The sequence below is a fragment of the Ammospiza nelsoni genome, chromosome 3 (genome assembly GCF_027579445.1).
Source record: "Ammospiza nelsoni isolate bAmmNel1 chromosome 3, bAmmNel1.pri, whole genome shotgun sequence".
NCBI lineage: Eukaryota > Metazoa > Chordata > Aves > Passeriformes > Passerellidae > Ammospiza > Ammospiza nelsoni.
In genome coordinates this window covers 71,716,693-71,736,932 of record NC_080635.1, presented here as the reverse complement: position 1 = coordinate 71,736,932, position 20,240 = coordinate 71,716,693, and the positions used below count along the sequence as shown (strand labels likewise).

The window sequence follows — 20,240 nt, the reverse complement described above, 5'->3', positions numbered from 1 at the left end:
AAACAAGTTTTATCTCTCCTCTTAGGAATTTGTGCAGGGATTGTTTCTTTTAATTGCTCTGTCTTTTTTCTCTATTGTATCTCTTAAAAGTATAGTAGCAGCCATCCCACCATGTCCTCTCTCTGTCTTCCTCCACAGAGCAAGAGGAATATAAGGACAGGCATTGTGGGGTGGCTGCTTGTAGGCTTGTGTAGGTGACAGTAGTGGGAAGGGGACTTTCAGACCCATTGCAGAGAGGAGAACTGTGGGGTTGAATGGAGCCACAGCTGACACTGATATGGGGCATGCTCTAATGTTCCCTGTATGGATGTCTCTGTATCAGCAACCAGGAGGCTTCCCTGAGTGCGGCAAAGTCAGGATTGTTTGGGAGCTCCCATGGCAATCTGACTGTAATCAGCCCTTTTGACTCAGTGTAATTTTAATGAGACTTTGTGCCGCTGCTTTATTCTTGTCAACAACTTCATTATAGTGGATAACATAATCCCCTAAGAAACAAGGAGAGATTTGGTTCTGTGTAATGTTTTCCTTCAAAAAATATTGTGACTGTTCAAAATGAGTGAGAAAGCAAAGCTCTGAGGAAGTGTCAAAGGCCTAGGACAGAAGGTGCAGCCAGAAGAATTAAAATGGTATAATGTGAAAGGAGATCAAAGATGGGACTGGAGTACCAGGATGAAAAAGGACCTCATATAACCAATTGTACCCCAACCATCCCCTTAGTGACTCTGCATTTGGGCCTTTTTGCCCATGACCATTAGTTTATAGGAAAAGTGATGTTGGAAGGGACTTCTCCAGTCTAACCTACTGCTCTAGAATGTCAGGCCTGCTGGATCAGGGCTTTATCCAGTAAAGTCTTGGAAACTTCCAATAATGTAGGCTGCACAGCTTCTCTGGGCAAGCTGCTCCGCTGCTTGACTGCTCTCTGAAGGACTTGCTCCATATATCTGGTCTAAAACTCCTGTTTCTTACTGTGCCTGTTATTTCTCATTTTCCTACTGTGAAGAGCCTGCTCCATCTCTTTGATAACCTCAGAGTAGATACTGGCAAGCTGCTGTTATTTCCTCCCAAAAATGTCTCTTCTCCAGGCTGAAGAAGCCACTTCTTACAGGGAAAGTGCTCCACCTTCCAGCCTTTTTGGTGGCTTTCTGTACTCACTCCAGTTTATTGAAATCTGTCTTGTACTGAGGGGCCAAAAATTGCATTTGTCATCTAGACTAAGTCTAAATGATGAGTCTGGCTCAGCTGCATTTCCTGTAAACTTGACGGATATGCTGATGTAAATAAGTTGTATGATTCAACTAAGAGTTTAGAGCATCCAAATGTTCCTTTCACTAAGGATATGAAACATGGCTGAAGGTCAAATCACCAAGTGTCCCTAATGTCCCTGTCATCGTGTCTCTCCTTTGCACCTTTGTGAGATGAGTAATAAAATCTGCATCCCTCATTGACTATTATTTTGTGTTTGTTGGCTGCACTGCTGTAAATTAACTAATTGTTAACTATTTTTCCCTAATGATGGTTTTTGTTGTGTTTTTTTGCAGGTTACATATCACAGGTATTAAAGAATTACACTGACCATGCCTGTGATGGAGAATATGTGTCCCTGAGATGTCCCCACAGAACCACCATCAGCATCCAGTCTTCTTTTTACGGCCGAATTGTACCAAGTCATCAGCTGTGCCCTTCTCGCTATCCCCACTCCTATGCAACTTTAATTAAAGAAGATGTTGCCTGTTCAGTTGGCACTTCTCTTCAGGTATTGTTAAAATGCATTTCTTAAATTTGTACTTCACCTTTCCTTGGCCAGGCAGCAGCTCTCAGTGTTGGTGCAGCACAGACCTGCCTTAAGCAGGGCTACCCAGCATGGGAGCTCTGACATCTCACACAGCTTAGTGGATAATTCATCCTTGTAGTTTAGACAGGACTGAATTAGATTTTGATAGTGAATTTCTTAGTTTTCCTGCAACTCTAGTCAGTAGCACTTCAGGAATGTGGTTGAAGGAGAACTACACTTGAGGGCTGCATTATGTTTGACTGGGTTTGAAGAGCATTATTTTTATAGTTTTCCTTCCCAATTATTAGCTTTTTCAACACATTCAGAAATTGCTGTAGCATTCTTTTTGCTTTAGATATTATTTCAAGAGGCTTTTACTTTGGTAACTTGAAACCCAAAAAGAATCCTTGGCTTTACTTTTTGTGACTCATTTGGCTCTTGGGCCATTGTAAGTGGTCATACATCACTTAAACTTGTAACATCCCCCAGTAGTTAATCAGCTCTGACCATCTGTGTAGGGAAAGTTGTCTCTGTGTATTGTCCCAAGAGCACATGTGACGTCAGCAAATCAAAGGATTACTTGGAAGGTGCCAGCGTTACTCAACTGTCAGTGGGAGCAACTAAAATTAGCAACATGAGTTGGCTGATGTTGTTGAGATGAATAGGGTCTGCTCCTGGGTGTTGAAGCAAGCACAAGTTTTTCCAAGTGCCAGATTTGGGACTGTGAAAACTTTTGGGCAAAGCTCTCAGTTATCCAGTGTGTTTATGGCTTAGAATCAATAATAACTCATAATAAAAAATTATAGCAGACTAGATTAATGAACCTACAGGGTTAGTGAGTAATTTCTTTTATAATTTGGCTAAAGGCCAGAGTTTTCCACATCACTTCTCCCCCTTGCATCCAGGGTTTTTAAGAGACATTTACAGCATTTTTTAAAAAGTTGATGTGAGTGCTTTGGCTTCCAAACGCCAGTGGTAAGTTCTCAAGAATTTGCACAAGGTTGGTGTTTGGCTGTAGTGTAACCCTTAGGCTGACAGATTTGAAGTTGCTCTCATGACACTTCCACTGCACAACAAGGACTGAGCTGTAGTATGGGAGGATGTGGTCCTTATCAGTGGAAGGTTTTCCCAGATATGATAACAAAAGTTCATAATGAAACAGATGAGAGGCAGTTGTGTTGTTTAGGTGGGAGAACACAGAGAGAAAGCTTTGACAGAGGCTAGCCTTCACTGCTTTTATTGATTTGCTGAAAAATTTACTTGCAACATTTCATTTAGCAAGGTGATTGATAGCTATGAGCATCGCCTGAACCCTTGTGGGTGAGTGGCACACTTAAGGCATCTGGAAGAACTTGAGAAGAAGGAAGATATTACCCTAGGGTTTCCATTTCATGGTTTTATGTGTAGGAGGGATTGAAAATAAATCCTTACCTGCCTCTCTCAGCATTTTATGTCCTCAGACCTGTTCCCCATTAGCTTTGCCTTCAATACTTAGGTGCCTTGTAATTCCCAATCCCTGTTTATCAGAGTGAGAATTGTGTTCCCTGTAGGTAGTCCTGCAGTAGATCCCTTGTGCAGTACATTTCTTACATGATGATGACCAAAACACTTATTTACCCATTTTGGGGGATGCAGATGTGCTGGGAAAGCAGCTGACATTCTCTCTTCTGCCACAAATTTCTTGGGACACCTTTGGCAAGTTCCTGAGCCTTTTTGGAGGAGACTCACAGCCTCTTTGGTGCCCCCAAATGTGGCTTTGATCCTTCCATGTGTTGTGGTTGCCCAGGGTAGGATGAGTCCAAATGCCAGAGATGAATCTCATCTTCTCTCTCAGTTCTGGAGGGGGTGAGGCCTCTCTGAGGGGTAAGCCAGGAACTCCACAAGCTGAATGGCAAGCTGCCTGCAGCTCACTAGTAGGAAATGCATGTGTGTTGGAAAATTGGAAAGCTGTAGACAAGGAAATTGCATGTATTTTTGTGGTTTTGCAACTCAGATATATGGCTGCTCCAGGCAGGACCAATTGTGTGTATATTCTGCTTGTCAGTAATTGAAAAAGTCAGCCAAACCAAACCCTTCATAACTAAGTATATAAAATCACTGTGTCTAATCAAAGCCATGACTGTATAAATCTGCTGCTTCTCTGGAGAGCAGTCTGGAGGGAGCATTTATTAACTGTGCCCTGCAAACACTAGCTGTGCATGTAAACTCCTGTTTACAATCTCTCTCCACTGTAAATGTCCAGTTCAGATATTGTTTCTTTGTTAAAATGGGAAAAGAAGGAGTTGATTACACTGAGAGAACCACTACTAATTCATCTTTATGTGATTGGCTGCCAGGATTCCTTGCTTTAGTCACTTGTTTTGTTTGCAGACTACCTTGGGAGAGTGTGGATGAGACATTAGGGCAGTGACCCAGAGACCCCAGACTACACATTTCTGTTGTTCTAACACTGTAATGTCAGATTCAGTGGGAGCTTTCCAAATGCACAAAGAATTTGGACATTCATAGAATCACTACCGACTCATAGAATGGTCTGAGTTGGAAGGGATCCTAAAGATTGTCTTGTTCTAACCCCCTGCCATGTGCAGGGACACCTTCCACTAGATCAGGTTGCCCAAAGCCCCATCCAATCTGGCCTTGAACATTTCCAGGGATGGGACAATCAGAACTGGTCAGTCTGTTCCAGTGCCTCACCACACTCCGAGTAAAGAATTTCTTCTTGGTATCTAATTTAAATTTACCCTTCTTCACCTCAAGGCTTTTCCCCCTTGTTGTATGACTGCACACCCTTCTTGTAAGCCTCTTGTAAGCCCCCTTTGTGTACTGGAAGGCTGAATTCTGGATCAGTATTTCTGATGCCACTTGTTTTCAGCAATGAAACACTTGAGGTCTGTATGGAAGAATGTATAATGGTTGGCTAAAATTATTGCTTATTACCAGAAAACTATATTACACTTTACAGCTGATTATCTGCAATTTTCTCATTTTGATAAATTGGCAGAAAATAAAACCACAGCTTATTTGTAAGGAAAACAGAAAACCCTGGAGAGCCACTTTGTTGTGCTTCTGCCCCCTGATATTTACCAAACACATTGAGGGCTAACTTCTCTCTCCATTTGCACAGATACTGAAATCAGCAGATAGATGCTCTTCCAAGGGCAATATTTTGTTGTGTCACTTGTTTCCCCAGGAGGAGCTGTGCATAGAAGGTGCTCTGGAGCTGAATCCTGACTCTCCTTAGAAAGACTAGCTAATCTGAGGAGTGCCTGTGGGCATGTCCTGTGCCCTGGGTCTCTTTCAACACTCTCCAGGACAACCAGACCTTGGTGACAAGGATCACTGGTGCTGCTGATGTGGTGTTTCCTTTTGTCCTTTGGGTGAGAGACAGGACACCTTTGCTGCCACCATCACCTGCAGTCGCTTCAGCAACCCTGCAAGAGGGAGCAGATTCCTTGCATGCTGACCCCAGGATTCCCTGAACTCTTCCTCTCTCTTTTTTTTTTGTAATTTTCATCCACCAGGAAGGTTTCTGTGAAACAAACAATCAAACAAACAAACAAACAAACAAACAAGAAGAAATGAAAGGGAGCTGACCTCTTTGCTGGTGGAAAGATGAGACAAACTTTCCAGAGATGGCTCTCAAAGCTCAGGCCAGCTGTTGATCACGAAAAGAGAGAGCTCATGTTGCTGTTTCCAAAGTGGATTTTGTTTTCCCCAGTTATTCTGGATTGAAGGTAAAATACCAAGTAAAAGGAAACATTCCCAACTGCCCCAGTTTTCTTGGCAGGCCGAGAACCATGGCTCCTGACATGTCCAGTCACCAGATATCGCCTGGTCCCACTGATGTCACAGCCCTAAGTGGCCTCAACAGGAATAAAAAAGGGCCCTTTCTCATGACTTTGAACATCTAGGAGATGATGATGGTCAGGGGGAAAGAAGGAAGAAATTGGTAGAAAGGAAGAATAATGGTAATCAGCAGCACTGGGAGGAGAACCCATTGTTATATTGAATATTAGAACTCCACAGTTTCTAGACATTTTGAACAAGGAAGTCTCAAAAATGTCAGTGAACTAAAGAGCAGTGTGGGAAACTCTTTTTCAGACCACATTAATTACTTTGCACAGAATGGTGAGCAGTGAGCTCAGGGTCCAGAAGTGTTTTCTGCACTGCCAAAGTTGCTGTTAAAAATCACAGAACCAGTGCTGTTTCATTCATGAATCTTGCCTAAACTGAAATAGAACTCTCTGGCAAGTGGCTCCTCCAGCTAGTTATTTGCAAGTAGAACTGCTGGATGCAGAGGTCACAGACGATCTCTAAATTGCTATGTCTGTGAAATCTTTGGCATGACTGAAGTAGCTCATCAGAGCAGAGTGATTATGTCCTGAAGGAGTAGAGGCACTGGAGGCAGAGGTGGCCAGTGCAGCCTGTCTCCCTGATGAGGCAGGACTGCTCCCCAGGGTGTAAGCCTCCTAATGCTTTGTTTACTCTAAATTTAAACTTTCCAAGTCATGGGGCTTCCATCATTGCCACTAAGACCCTGCTTGACAGTGTAATGGTTTGCTCCCAGGGTTTTTTTTTTTCCACTTTGTGTTTTAAGCTTTCCCTTTCTTTAATCTCATGACTTTTGGTTATGCATCCTTTTGTATTTCTTCAGCTTAGACCTAGTCTCCCTTTGAAGTTGACCCTGCATACAGATTAAGTTTCCTACTGTTAGGCAATGTAGGTAATGTTAATTAGGTGATATTTGTAATGCAGGCCCTTCTATTTGGTGGAGATGTTGCTGCTCTTTGTGAATTGCTGTTTCTGGGCTCTTTCAAGGCCCTGACAGAGGAGCACTGATGAATCCTGCTGGTGTTTTAACATCCCAGCCCACTGCTATGTGCTCTACTGTCCTGCTGGCATCTACTACCCCCATAGCAGACCTGGTGACAGGGAATGCATGCCTAGTTTTCAGTCCTTTATTTCACAGTCTGGTATGTTTTTGTGACTGACAAAACATGTGGGCATAGTTTCCTCCTGCTGACTCTGCTGTGAGCCAGCAAAGTCCATGGGAGAGTGTTAAGAGATAGTAGAGCACTAAAACCTGCTATAGATCAAGATTCAGGGCCTCTGATATCTTCTTCAAGTGATGCACAGATGGAATACAGTAATTTGGGCAAAGCTGAACTAGTTTCTAGTGGAGCAGGCTGGGAAGGTGGCTCAATGAAGCCATAGGCAGGTCACCTGCACCTCATCAACATGGATTTCACTTCTTTATGTAGTCTGTGCTTCCCTGTTGCTGATTCTTGGAAAATCTTCTTCCTCCATGGACTTCAGTAATTTGCATGAATGGAGATGAATGTTCAGTGTTCAGCAACAGGACTGTAAATAAGTTTTCAACTTGAAAGCACTAAGTTTATAGCATGCTTTAAAGTATTGCCAGTGTTTAAGGGTACATAAAAGAGTATCAAAATTCAAATGAAATGTGACATGAAGCCATTATGAATGTATTGTGCTGTAGGGAGAGTTCATGCTAACTTTTTTGTTGTATTTATTTCCCATTGCAAAAACTCTGAAGGTGCACCAATATAAGTGTTGGTGCAACTCCACCATAATGTCCATGCCTGGACTGAATTTCACCTAAAAATACTTAAAATTACTGGTATCTTCTTGCACAAGTTTCTTAACAGAGCTATATGCATCTTCCTTTGACTGCACATGGTTCTGATACATTCATGCAGCTTGCTCTGTGAGTTACTCTCCCCAGCAACACACAATTTGGGCAATTATTTAGTAGGGCTCCTCTGTGTAATTTCATGCATGACTGACATGCCCTGCAGTCATCCTTATGGTCCTTTGAAGATGGAGGCTGTACAGAGAGCAGCCCTGTGGCAAAGCCCTCGTTCCCTTTGAGTTCACCATTGGCTTCTATGGGCCCAAAGTTACACCCTAAGTGTGTTGGATCTCTGAGCTGCTCTGAGGGACCAAGAACTGAGATAAGTTTAATTGCCTTGGGTGTTAAGCTCAGTTGTGGTTTATTTTAAGCATGCAGGGGAAGCACTTCTTTAAGAATGATTTGAAGAGACAGGCTAAAAACGAGCACACCCTGGGAATGGCTGGGGATGGCCTCGTTGCAGAACTCACATCCAGCTCCTCATTTAAAAGGTTGTTATCTAATGAGCACAAGCAATTACTTAGCTAATGAGCACAACAAAATGAGCACGAGAATGCTGTTTCATCTGCAGTGGCTACTTGAAAGACATGATTTTGAGCTTGAGGCTGCCCTTGCTTTAAGACCCAGGTCACTGCAGGGAGATTAATCCAGGGCACAAATCACAGGGGTTAGATTAGTGTTTGTTTTACTTGAATTCACTTTTCTTGCTCTCTTATCTCCTCTAAATCTTGCAGCTTCTTAGCTCAGTCATGAACCAGGGAGTGGAATGGGTTTAAACAGCCACAGCTTCCCTCCTGAGCACTGGCTGTCAGCCCTCAGGCCTGATTTACCACTGTAACGCAATTATAAAATGGCACAGTGCAATTAATGTGTCTTCCCTCCTCTTTCATGCCAGACAGGAATTCCTGAATTCCTCCTCCACCTTCCTCAGTTGGAGTGATTGTTATAATATAATCTAAACTGAGGTGACTTTATTTGGCTTTAGTCAGGGATCCACCAGACTTGGAGACATGTGGAGCTGGTTGTACTTCCCAGCTAGGGCCAGTTCTGTGAGCCTATTGCGGTTTCTGTGCAAGTCCAGATTATTTGTGGGCCTCTTTCTGGCTGGTTTTGTGGTTGTGTTTTCCCACCTTTTCAGCTGACAGTGACAACCAGAATAACAAGGAAAACATGGAATGAATTGCCTACATTTTTCCATCCATTGAGCAAAAGCCATGTGAGCTCAAGACATTCCCTCACTACCAAGTGAGCTCTCAGCTTTCCTAGTGTCAGTCTACCTGATCATCTGCAAATGCTTCAGAAAAAACATCTGACATCTGCCAGAGCTCTGATACTGCCTAGATGTATAATTTTTGAGACTGAGGCCAGAAAGCCAAGGTCTTGGCTTCTGGTAAACACCAGAACCTCTGGACCTGCGGGGAACTGTACCTTTGGGGGGTCATCTGGTCACACTTGTTCTGCATGGTGTTTAAGAAGATGCTGGTACATAGCACATACTGATGAAAGCAGTGGGAAAGAAAATTTCTGTGCATGCAAGGATAGGTAAAAGTTATGTGCAAGTTTTTAAGTTAACATTAAGACTGGTGTAAGAACATTTTTTAAAATTTTTAAGCAAGGAAATGCACCGTTAAGTAGAGGTAATTTTCCCTGCATTTTTTTCCTGATGTATTTCACTGAGGATTGAACATATATATTTTTAAATTTTACTTTTTATGGATATATTTCATTATGCATAAGACATTACTCAAACTGTGTGCAGGAAATCAGAAATCTGAATGATTTTTTTAAATTTTCAGGAAAAAATGTTGCCCTTTGGGGGAGGTAAAATAGCATTACACGAATGAAAAGGAAATATTGATTTCTTTCCCCCCATGAAACTTTTCAGAGTCATGGCTTTTGTCAAATTAAATTGGAACTGTAGCTAAACACTATAACAAATTAGTAAATGGCGTATTGAGACCTAAGAAAACTTCACTTTTTTCTCTGCTTTCACAATGGCAGAGATGACTTTTGCTCTTTAATTTAGTTACAAATTTCTCCCTAAGACTTTCTTTTTGCTGCCCCCTTCCACCCTTTGCATACCACGGGAGGTAAACTCAGGAGGTTTCACTTATGTGGAATACAAGGAATAAGTAAGAGCTGCCACAAGTTAGAGCAGAGCCAAGACAAAGTGGCACTGCCTGAAGGCTGCCCATGTCCGTGGTTCTCTGAGGTCAGTGAATTGTTGTCTTTGTTCCTGATGCTGAGCCTGAGAACAGATGAACAAGTGCTGCAGAGTTGTCTAACCTGAGGTTTCAAAGTTGTTTTCTTGTTGGCCTACCTCAGTCTTTCTGAAATCCAGGGAGGTTTTCCAACTGGTTTTAACAGCACCCATGACACAATGCTGAAGTTTCTTGAAATGCCCACCTGTCTGCTGTGAACAGGTTTGTAGTTCAAAACCCAAGTCTGATGCCTTTGAGGGGAGAAAGCTTCCCTAGAGGGAAAGGAAACATTTGGGATCCTGCTTCTTTTCCCTTACTCAATATTTTTAGTTTTACTTGTATATAAGCATGGCTGTCCAGTATCAGAAAATCTTTTCAGGTGCACAATGATTTGGAGATAATTTCTCTCAATATGTGTAGCCCTCCAGAATTGTTTCAGTTTTTCTTTGCTTTTTTGAGATGAAAAGAGTTATCTGTGCTGGAACCACTGCTTAAATTCCTTTGCAACTCACTGGATTTTGCATTAAATTAAATTTCACATGCTGAGTGAGCAGCCAACCCTTATGAGCCTAGAGGAAAGAATATGCTCTTTCTATGCATTTTAATGTGATGGTCAAGCTGGGGCTAATGCTCCCAGGCACCTCCTTCAGTGTTCACCTCACCATCCTAAATCCTGTATTTTTAAATGAAATGCCTGCATTTTATTACCTTTGTAAGTAGAAAACAACAGCATATGTTCTCTGCCTGCTAGAAAAGGCCTGGATTGTTTTGGTTTGAACTTTAAAATAAAGGTCAGACTTGAGGCAGGCATGAATTCTTGCATGTGTCAGCCCAAAAGGTGAAAGCTGTAGGAAGTTATGAGCAACTGCAAATGAGGCAGCTTCAAATTGCACTTGAAACTGGAACAGCTGTTGTTCAAAGCATGACATTCAGAGTTATAATGCTAAAGATTCTATATATTACATTCAGGGAGAACTCAAAAATAGAAAGTACTCACTGAAGCAGAGAGAAAATTGGTTTGGGTGGCACATGGTTGAGAAGGAACAGCCTTTATGTTAATGGCACATGGAGAAGATTGTGGGAAAGCCCAAATATCGAGAAGGGTATAAGAACAGTGAACAGAGAGAAGACAAAAGAGACCAGGGGAGCCTAGGGGAATTTCTGAGGAAGGATTTTCCAGTGCCTCCTTGCAAGTGAAATTAATTGTTTTGGGGCTGGAATTCACAGCTCTGTATCACAGGGACTTAACGAGGCTGGTGGATTACCTCGCTCTGTGGTCTCAAAATGCTCTGACAGGTTCATGTGTGTCAGGCAAACATTATGGTAATTTTAGTGCTTTAGGGGCTCTACAGGAGTACATAAATACCACCTTAGCCATCCAGCTGAATTTAAAACTTAATTACTGCCCCACTCAATATTATTCTCCCCCCCTACCACTGCTTTAGAGGATCAGAGGATTAAAAGAAATCATTAATCTTCCTTAATGAAGCTATTTTCTAGCAGGAGACAGAATGTCTTGCCCCTGAGGATTCTGAGATGGAGTTTTTGTGAGAGTTATGAATGAGGGAGTGGGGAGCAAGTGCTAGAGGAAAAGCAGAAAAGGGGGTAGGGCCCAAAATGCCAGTAGTGGGAGAAGCCCCTGCCTTACAGTCCCTTCCTGACTTTAGCTAAAAGAATGTAATAATCATGGGGGAAGAGGAATGAGCCCTATTAAAAACCGTCTAAATTGGCTGTATAACAGTGTTCCCACCACAACTACTAATTATTGGAATACCAGCAATTTATATATCTATATATTTACCAGCTTTTATATAACTGAGACAAGAACTGTCTTGAAATTGTGTATCTCCAGAGAAATCTAAAGCAGATTGGTGGTGGCAGAGTTCAGGTCTTTACTTTTAACTGTCAAGGTGGATCCATGTCCTCAAAGCTGCTTTTCCTGGGATTATACTGTTTTATATTATGATTAAATAGCATGCAAGTGTTTCAAAATCTCTGGGACCATCCCAGTGCAAATCCTTCCTTTTGCACCCATGCAAGGGGATGAAAACCTGCTGTTAAAACAGTGCAAGGAGCACTGAATCTGTGGCTCCTGCGGCACCCGCTGTGTCGGGCACCGTCACCTGCCTCCTGCCAGGGCTGGTTGTGGAGTCAGGGATGGCCTTCTCTTTCTGCAGGTTGTGTCTGTTTGATGTTCCCTTTAGTGGGGACACTGAAGTGCTTTTGTTTCTCTGTTTCTGGTGCCTATCCCCGGCTGCAGAAGATGCTGGATGAGTGCCAGGACAGGCGGAGCTGCCAGTTCCTCGTCAACAGCCGGCTCTTTGGGATGGACCCCTGCCCCGGGACCGGCAAGTACCTCCTTGTGTGGTACAAGTGCAGGCCAAGTAAGTATTTCTCTATCAAATCTCTTTGCTCTGTTGAGACCAAAGCATTTTTGTACTTAATGCTCACCAGAGAGCCCTTCTAGGACTTCTTGTTTCCTTCTGACCGGTCCGGCCTTTTGTCTCCGCCCGGTCACACGCAGGATGGCCTTGGGACAGCCCGCACTCCAAAGGATGAGTGCACTCTTCAGATTTTTCGGTCTTCAATATTGTTTATTGTTTCTTATCTACAAAGTTGTCTCCCAGCCTGACAGAGGTCTGACCAGCAAGGCAGCCAAGGGCACACTGACCTCCCATTGGGTGGTTTTCTATTTTTATACTAAAAACTACGTACAATATATTTACCTTTACCTTCCAATACCTTTTACCCATACTAACAAGTTCACATTTGACATGAACCAATCCCAAAGTGTCAACATCACCACCAAAGATGGATGACAAGAAGAAGAAAGAAGAAGGACAAGACAGGCCCTAATTCCTCCATCTTGTCTCCTACAATCCCCCTGCACCAAAATCCCAAAACCTGTATTTTCACCCTGTGAATAATTAATTCTTACACCACTTATCCCCAAGTGATTCTCATGTCCTCATACAGGTGGCACATCCCGTGCAGGGTCAAAATCCAACCACCAAGCACTTCTGGCAACATTCCAGGATTTCCGAGCCCCCTCAAGGGTTATCTTGGCAACTCTGGACATCAAGAGTGATGTGCTGAGTTCCCACACCCTTCCACCTCTAATTTCAGTGTAGATAACTCCCAGTGTGGAGCATTTCCCTTTCCCCCTCACTTGCTGCCTTGCTGGGATGCTCCAGCTCGGCCTCCTTCCTGCTTGCCAGCTGCCTGAGTTTCTGCAGGTGGCAGTGCCAGCCTTTGCCAGTGTTCAGCTCATGCTGTCAGTGCTGGCTGGGCTCCTCCTGATCCCACCTGCAGCTGCCCTCCTGTCCTGGTGGGTAGAGGGACTTGTCCCCTCTCTGCCGGCTGCTCCAGGGGCAGTGGGAGCTCCTTGTCTGACCCTCAGAGCTGGGTGTCTCAGCAGGCCCTGGTGTTGGTGTGACAGGAACCTCACCTGCCCATGCCATGCCAAAAGCCAACTTTTAATTGCTCCCAGATCAGGCTGGGGAATGTTACCTTGTGTTTTGCATGATCTCATTAGCTGTGTTTAAATTAAATGGGGCTGGATACTGGGGGTGCAGTCATGTGTGCTGCAGAGGAGTGAGCCCAGAGCAGCTTTGGCTCAGGACACCCAACACCCTCTTGGCCAATTCCTGGCCCCAGCAGGGGAGTTAGCACAGCCTAGACACCATTCTCCATCAGGGTTTTGGAAGCAGATACGTTGTTTTGGAGACTGATCAGGTTTGATGTGAACAAACTGCCCACTGATGTCAGCTGGAGAAGGGTACCCATTTCTATTTAAGCACAGGTCTGATGAGGAGCATCTGAGGAAGCTGGGGGTGTTTGACCTGGAAAAAGGAGGCTCAGGAAGGACCTTATCACTGTACAACCATCTGAAAGGAGGTTGTACCAAGGTGGGGGTCAGCCTCTTCTTCCAAGTAACAAATTATATGACAAGAAAAAACGGCCTCAAGATGCACTAGGGGAGGTTTAGGTAGGATCTAAAAACTGGAAAAATCTCTTTACTGAACAGTGGTCAAGCATTGGAACAAGTTGCCTTGTTCCACTCTTCCAAGGGAAGTGGTGGAATCACTGTGGTTGGGAAGTATTCAAAAGTGTGTAGATGTGGTGCTTAGGGACATGATTTAATAGTGGACTTGGCAGTGCTGAATTAATAGGACTTGGTGATCTTAGAGATCTTGTACAACCTTAATGATTCTATGAATTAACTGGTTATGACAATTAATCTGGACATGGCATTTCAGACCAGCCTCAAGATTTTTAGATGACATTACTAACATGGCCTCAGCATTACAGCAGCAGTATTTTTGGGAAAGAATCAAAAACCAGGAAAGTTTTCACAGTAGAGAAAAACAGATCTGACTTCAGAAAAGGTTTTAAAAAAAGCAGAAACATTCAGACTGCCAGCAGCAGCACAGAAGAAGACTTTTTGCCCCAGCAGGAAAAAACCTGTGCTAATGAAGTGAAGGGGTCTGGCCAGATCTGTGTGGAATTCAAATCAGAAGTAGGTAATGAAGCATCTGCATTTGTTGTGGGATTTTCATGGGTGATTGTAATATCCCTTGTTGGGTGAGAAATGCATCTCTTTGACAGGGGTGTTCTGACAAGTCCTCCTGAACCTGCAGGGTTTGTATCAAAGCTCACTTGAAAAATTTGACTATTGAGGCCTGTGCTGAACTTCTGAAGGTACTTCAGGACCCATCTGTGCATTAATATTTATGGCCTGGCATTCTTTGCTAATTACAGATACAGTAGTAAAGTAGTAAAGTCAGTGTGTAGAGTAGGTGACTTTCCTGAAAGAGAGCAGGGGAAGCTGCTTGAAAATATTTCCCCAAGACATTTTTCGGGCAGCTCAAATTTTGCAGAGTGAAACAGGATAATCTGACAGAAATTATTGTTTCTTAGTGATTGGGCAAACTATTAATCAGAACCCATTAGATCACTAACAGTGTTTGAAATATGTGAGAATTAGCCCAGATATACCAGGTCATAGTCAGCCTTTCCCTGGTGATTCAAAATGTTAATTTTGAGTCTCACAAACTGTATCTAGTGCTGTTGGGAGTTCAATAAGCCTTTCCACCTATCTATAGGGAGAAAGCTAATGAGGGGACTGAGGAGTGATGCATCCATAAAATGTGAAATACAGGACAGTAAGAAATTTGGGTGGACTTTTTGGGTTATTGAGTGTTGTTTATGAGCTGTAAGTAAATATATGCTTAAGAGCTGAACCCCAAGACTGTGGTCCTGTGAAGTTCTGAGCTGTTCCAGAAAATGTGAGCACACAGAGCTGTAATCAAAGAGTCCTTGTGAAGAGCTCACTTCCTTGCACAGGATTTGATCATAAATTTAGCAAAAGAAAAATATAATTTCTTGGGTTCTGTTTCTGAATTTGTCTTTCTTAACAGCAGACATAAGAGAAATACTTTAATAAGAAGATATTTAAGGTCTGAATTGTCTTGAATTGATATTGATATCTATTTCTTTTTGTTGCTTATTGAGGGAGCCTGTTATGATTGTGTCACTGAAGTAGGTGTTTTGGTTAAGCACCTACCTAGGAAAAATGAGTGTGAGAGAAGTGGCCTGCAGATTTCAGACAGGCCATCTTTAATATTGAATAAGGATACCCAAGTTCTTCTATTGTCAGAGTCATGCTGAAGCCTCAGAAGGCCTCTGAACAGAGGTAGTTATCCAAAGAGAAAGACTTCCTTGAAAGAAAGCAAAACTGAAGTTAGTGGCATTTGCTTGTACCTTTGCTGAGGGATTAAGAGATGGTGCAGTCATCCCCTGGAGCCACTGTCACTGCAGCTTTGTCTCCCTGACACTCCCCTGCGCTTGAAATCGAGTGGTTCCGATGCTCGGTGCTCTGTGGGGGTCATGCACAAGGCAAGGTGCTATTTTGGTTTCTCATGGGCAGAATTTCAAGGAGATGGAGGACAGTAAATCAAGCTGAAACTGAAAGACAAAGATTTTTCAGATGGTGGGGCTCTGGGGGGCAGGGCAATGAGGGGATGTCTCCTGTACTCATCCCTCAGAGACTGCTCTTGCTGGAAGCAGGGAAAACTTGTGCAGAGGCGTTACAGCTTGCCTCCTCTAGAAATTAAAAGAAATAATTCAGAGAAGTGCATGCTTAACTAGAAGCAGTGAGAAAGGAATTTGCTTGTGTGTTTTTTTGGGAAGCCTTGTGCTATTCATGATTTCCTATGATCCAATAGATGGACCTGGGATCTAATGGACACTCATATTGCATGTTCAGGACTTGAAGTGTCAGCAGTTTGGCAGTCCTGTGAATTCTCTGTGCCTGTAAATAAATAAATACTCTCTATGTGTGTACTTTTAATTTTGAAGTTTAGGATGTGTAAGGAGATCAGAAATGATCAATAAAATACTCTGTTCTGTCTCAGTTTTGGGCAAAGGAGATTTACTTACAACTACTAAGTGTCTTGAGGGCCAAGGTCCATCAGAGTGTAGAGAAGCTTAGATTTCATTTTCAGCTGACGTGGTGGTGTTCAATCAGAGTTTGGAATTGATGATCTTGGTCTCTTCCAACCTCAATGATTCTATGGTTTATTTTATTTTTCTGTACCATGTGTGCCTTGGGTCAGAGGAACAGTACAGGTCTCAGCAGAGCACAGCTTGTGCTTCTTCCCTTGGAGGTGCTTCTGCAATTCCTCCTGCTGTCCATAGCCTCAGCAGAGCCCCTGCAGGCTCCCTGCAACTCAGGGTGGGCATGTGCTGCTGCAGCACTGAAACCTGGACTTGTTCTCTCCTAGTGTAGGTTTAGTTTAGAATTTAGCACTTGCCAGAGATGGTTTCCAGTGGGAAGTCTGGGTATGGGCACCTTGTTTTAAAAGCTAAAAAAGTTGATGAGAATGATGGTCCCACAACAGTGGGCCTCAGTGCCAGGGAATGGGCACATCCAATTTATCAGGGCAAATGTATCCTGAGATCCGCATCCAAAGTGCATTGAAGCCTAGGATCAAACCCTGAACACACAGGGGAATTAAATCTCCAGGGTACCTTTCAGGATCATTAAAAAATTGCACATAAATCCAATTATTTCCCAGGTAACATGCTGATTTGATTTAGACTCATTAAGTGTAATTACCGGGTGGGCTGCAGGAACAGATAATTAGAGGGAATTGACATACTATTTAATTGGACTAACATGAATTCCCTCTAACTGAAATCTGGATTCACCAATATTATTCAAACAATTCAGTGTTTGTTCATCCCCCTCACTTCAGAGACAGAGAACCGTGTAAGATCGTGTGTTATTGTAAGCTAGGAAATATTTGCTCTGTGTGCCAGACTTTCTGGAGGGGCTCTGCGATCTAATCCTGGCTGGGAACAGGATCTGTGGGGCTGCCCAAGTCATGCTGAAGAAATAACTTCACCTTTCTGCACCCCAGCAATGCCGCTGCAGCTGATTTTATTTGGTTTGGCTGCTGCTCTGGGCTATTGCACCAGCAGAGATCCATCTGCCCCTGCGCAGCAGCTCTTTGCCCGTTGTGGCTTTTTAGTTGTTCAGTTATTTTTTGGTTTTGCTGTTTCAAAAGTGTCAATGCTTCTGAACAAAGTGGGGACATAAATGTTTTCCCGGCCCTGCAGAGGGAATACTTAGGGTGAGATGTGCTGTCTGAGTGGCCATTTCAGGCAATGCTGTCGAGAAAGGGGATGGCTCCTACCTTATTTCTTTTACTTACTCCATGAGATCTCCACATAGTGCCTTTCTTTTGTGTCCTCCTTTGCCATTGCCACACTGTTCTGGATGGAATGATTCCTTCTCAGCTCTGAAGAGCCTAAAGCTGCAGCTTCCTATAAAATGCTACAGTGATATTTTCCCATTTTTCTCTTGGGCAGTTACTACTTCAGCTTATGACTTCAAGGACTCTGGGAGGGATAATCTACATCCTTTTTTTTTTAAATTTATTTTTATTTCATTTAAAAATGCTGAGTGAAGGAGCTGGATGTGATAATTGAAGGGTGGTGAATATGAAGCTCCTCTTAATCATTCCAGTGATGTAACAAAGTGTAAATCCAAACTTTGCTGCTCTACATTTATTCACAAATGTAAGCCTGAAGCCTTTGAAGTTTCAGAAAGCCTGGATTGTGACCTAGGCTCCAATTTCAGCTCAAATCCCTCTGTAACAATACAAAAACTTATTTGGGAGGGGAACATCAAGGCTCTGAGAAATGTATTTGGGAAGGAAACGTTTGCTGGCAAAGGGTGAAGTGCCAAAAATTTGCAAGGAGTTAGGAGGAGGAAAGGGGGTGAGGGAGGTCACATTATCCTGGTTTGGAACCTGTAGCTCTGATTTATTGGAAAATCTTTGAGCTGAGAATTGACTGGACACATGTTTTGAGGAGAGCAGACTTTAATTCTCTTCACCATAGATTTGATAAAATGTAAGATAAAAATGTAAGAAGCCCAGTTAATTCTTGTGAGAAGTCAATGACTTTTTTCAAACATGGGAATGACCATCCTTACTCAGACAACTTTATTTTTCTTAACAGCCCTAAGCAGCTTTAACTAGAGAGTAAATGAATTTAAAAAACAATTAAGAATTAATCCATTTAGATCACCTTCTGATAAAAGTGCCATCTTCAAATTTCTGCTCTCTATCATACAGTGACAGCGCTGCCATTCTGTGTCCCAGAAGTGTGTGCCCTTTGGTGAAGATGTGCCAGGGCAAACAGCAGAATGCCATCAGTGTTGCCAGAGCTATTCCAACTGTCAAGGAATGGTGAAGAGTCCTGCTCCTTGTTGTGATTTCATATCTTTTGGTGAAATGGTCAGGTCTGCTCATCAGATTTCAGCTGAATTGGCTGAAAAGTATAGAAAGGACATTTTGGAAGGACCACCTAGGCGTGCAGTGAGTGCCTTTTGTTCAGCTTTTAATTTTCCTACAGCCCATTCCTTCAGTATTGAATTTTGTATGGGCTTTGCCCTTGGCTTTGCTTGGCTGGGATTGCATATTTCTGTTAAATTCAGTGAACACAGCCTGAAAAGCCACATCTCATCACACATCCCCAAGGCTTGCATTCCCTAGACAGAATTTGTAAAATGCTGTGAGAAGAGCAGAAGGTTATAGAAAGTACAGAGGTTTTGTGGAAGTTTAAGATGAGAGCAAAGAAGGACCTAAATGTATTCCTGGTTGCTTTAATGCTGGTGATTGATTTTAGTGCTGGAATACATTGGTAATTCAGTGGTCATCAACCCTTTCAGAAAAGCATTAATCTCCTTCATCAGACAGGTTTATTGGTGGCAAGAGAAGTTCACTGTATTGTTTGCTGCATTGCTTTTTGGTGGGCCAGGCTTCCCAAAGCAGCGTGATGGAGTTGAGGATGTTTAATGGGCACATCCCCCTGGCCCAGCCACTGAGGCAAGAGAAAGAGCCTTTTGCCTCCTGCATTCACCAGCTCTCTCTTGCTTATCTGTATTATTTCTAAATAAGGTGATGCAGGGAGTGGAAATTTATAAGGGCAATAAAACCTTAGGCAGCAACCACTGTGGTGATGAAAAGGTGTAAATAAAGGAATGTTGTAAATAACAGAGGGCAGATCTATCAGCCCACAATTGTGGCCAGAGAAATGCTAATGCTAATGATTAATACTGTTTTAAGCTGTTGATGCACAGAGATTTTCAGGAGCTGTCAAATAGCCCTATCTCTGTAGCACATTAATCACTGGACTGCCAGAAGGAGGATTAACAGGAATATGTGATTCCAGTGTCAGCAAATGCAGAGCTTGTTGTCAGTTTAATTATAAATATGATTGCAATATTAATACAATATATTAGCTAATATAATAAATGAAAATATTATATTATCACAAATGTAATTATATTACAGTATTTTATTATAATCATAATTTCCTTCTCCTGCAGAGAATGAAACTGCTTCTGAACCTTGGAGAGTTAAAAAAAAAAAAATCTCATTTTGCTTTCAAACACAATCAGTCAGCCCTGATTGACATAATAAGGAGGCAGTGAAAACTGTGGTGTTTCCTACTATGTAGATATAAGGATTCCCTTTGCTGGATCAGGTCTCCAGTGTCCAGATGTGAACCACTAAAAAAGACAAATTCTGAAATCTGCCTAAATTGTATAAATGCCAGAATTGTGACTTTTACAGATCCTCTTTGTCCACTGTCATTTAAGTTTTCTGTGGTTTGGGGAAAAAACCCCTACAAACCAGGGATAACAATACCCTTTTCTAAGCCATGAATTTCAAGTGAAGGAAAAGGAAGGGTTAGACTTTCAGTGCTGGGATAGGTGAGTCCACAGCAGAGCCAGGAGGAGCTCCCCGTGTTCCTCAGGAGATCCAGCTCATCCTTGGGCACTGTGGCACCTGTGGTGCCTTTCTGTGCTGAGGGCAGAGGCTGTGCGGTGGCTGGTCCTGCAGGTGTCAGAAATGGCTTTGGCTGCTGACAGCCCCTGCAAAGTGATCAGGGAGTCTTCTCAGGAGACCCAGGAGTGTTCTTGGAGTGACCCAGGAGTGTTCTTGGGGCGATTAACCGGAACACAGGGAAACCAAGTTGTGAAAACAGAGCCCATAAGTCTAAATCCCAACAGAGTTCTACTATGGTAGAGGTTTGCAAG

General features: G+C 42.9%; 1 protein-coding gene across 1 annotated transcript in view; it reads left to right on the top strand.

The window, feature by feature from the left end:
* EVA1A (eva-1 homolog A, regulator of programmed cell death) overlaps positions 1 to 20,240 on the top strand; it is a 201,476-nt gene that overhangs the window by 54,412 nt on the left and 126,824 nt on the right. The window contains exons 2-3 of the mRNA XM_059468826.1: positions 1,539 to 1,753; positions 11,886 to 12,009. Of these exons, the coding sequence (XP_059324809.1) occupies positions 1,539 to 1,753; positions 11,886 to 12,009 (339 nt within the window). The remainder of the gene's footprint in view (positions 1 to 1,538; positions 1,754 to 11,885; positions 12,010 to 20,240) is intronic.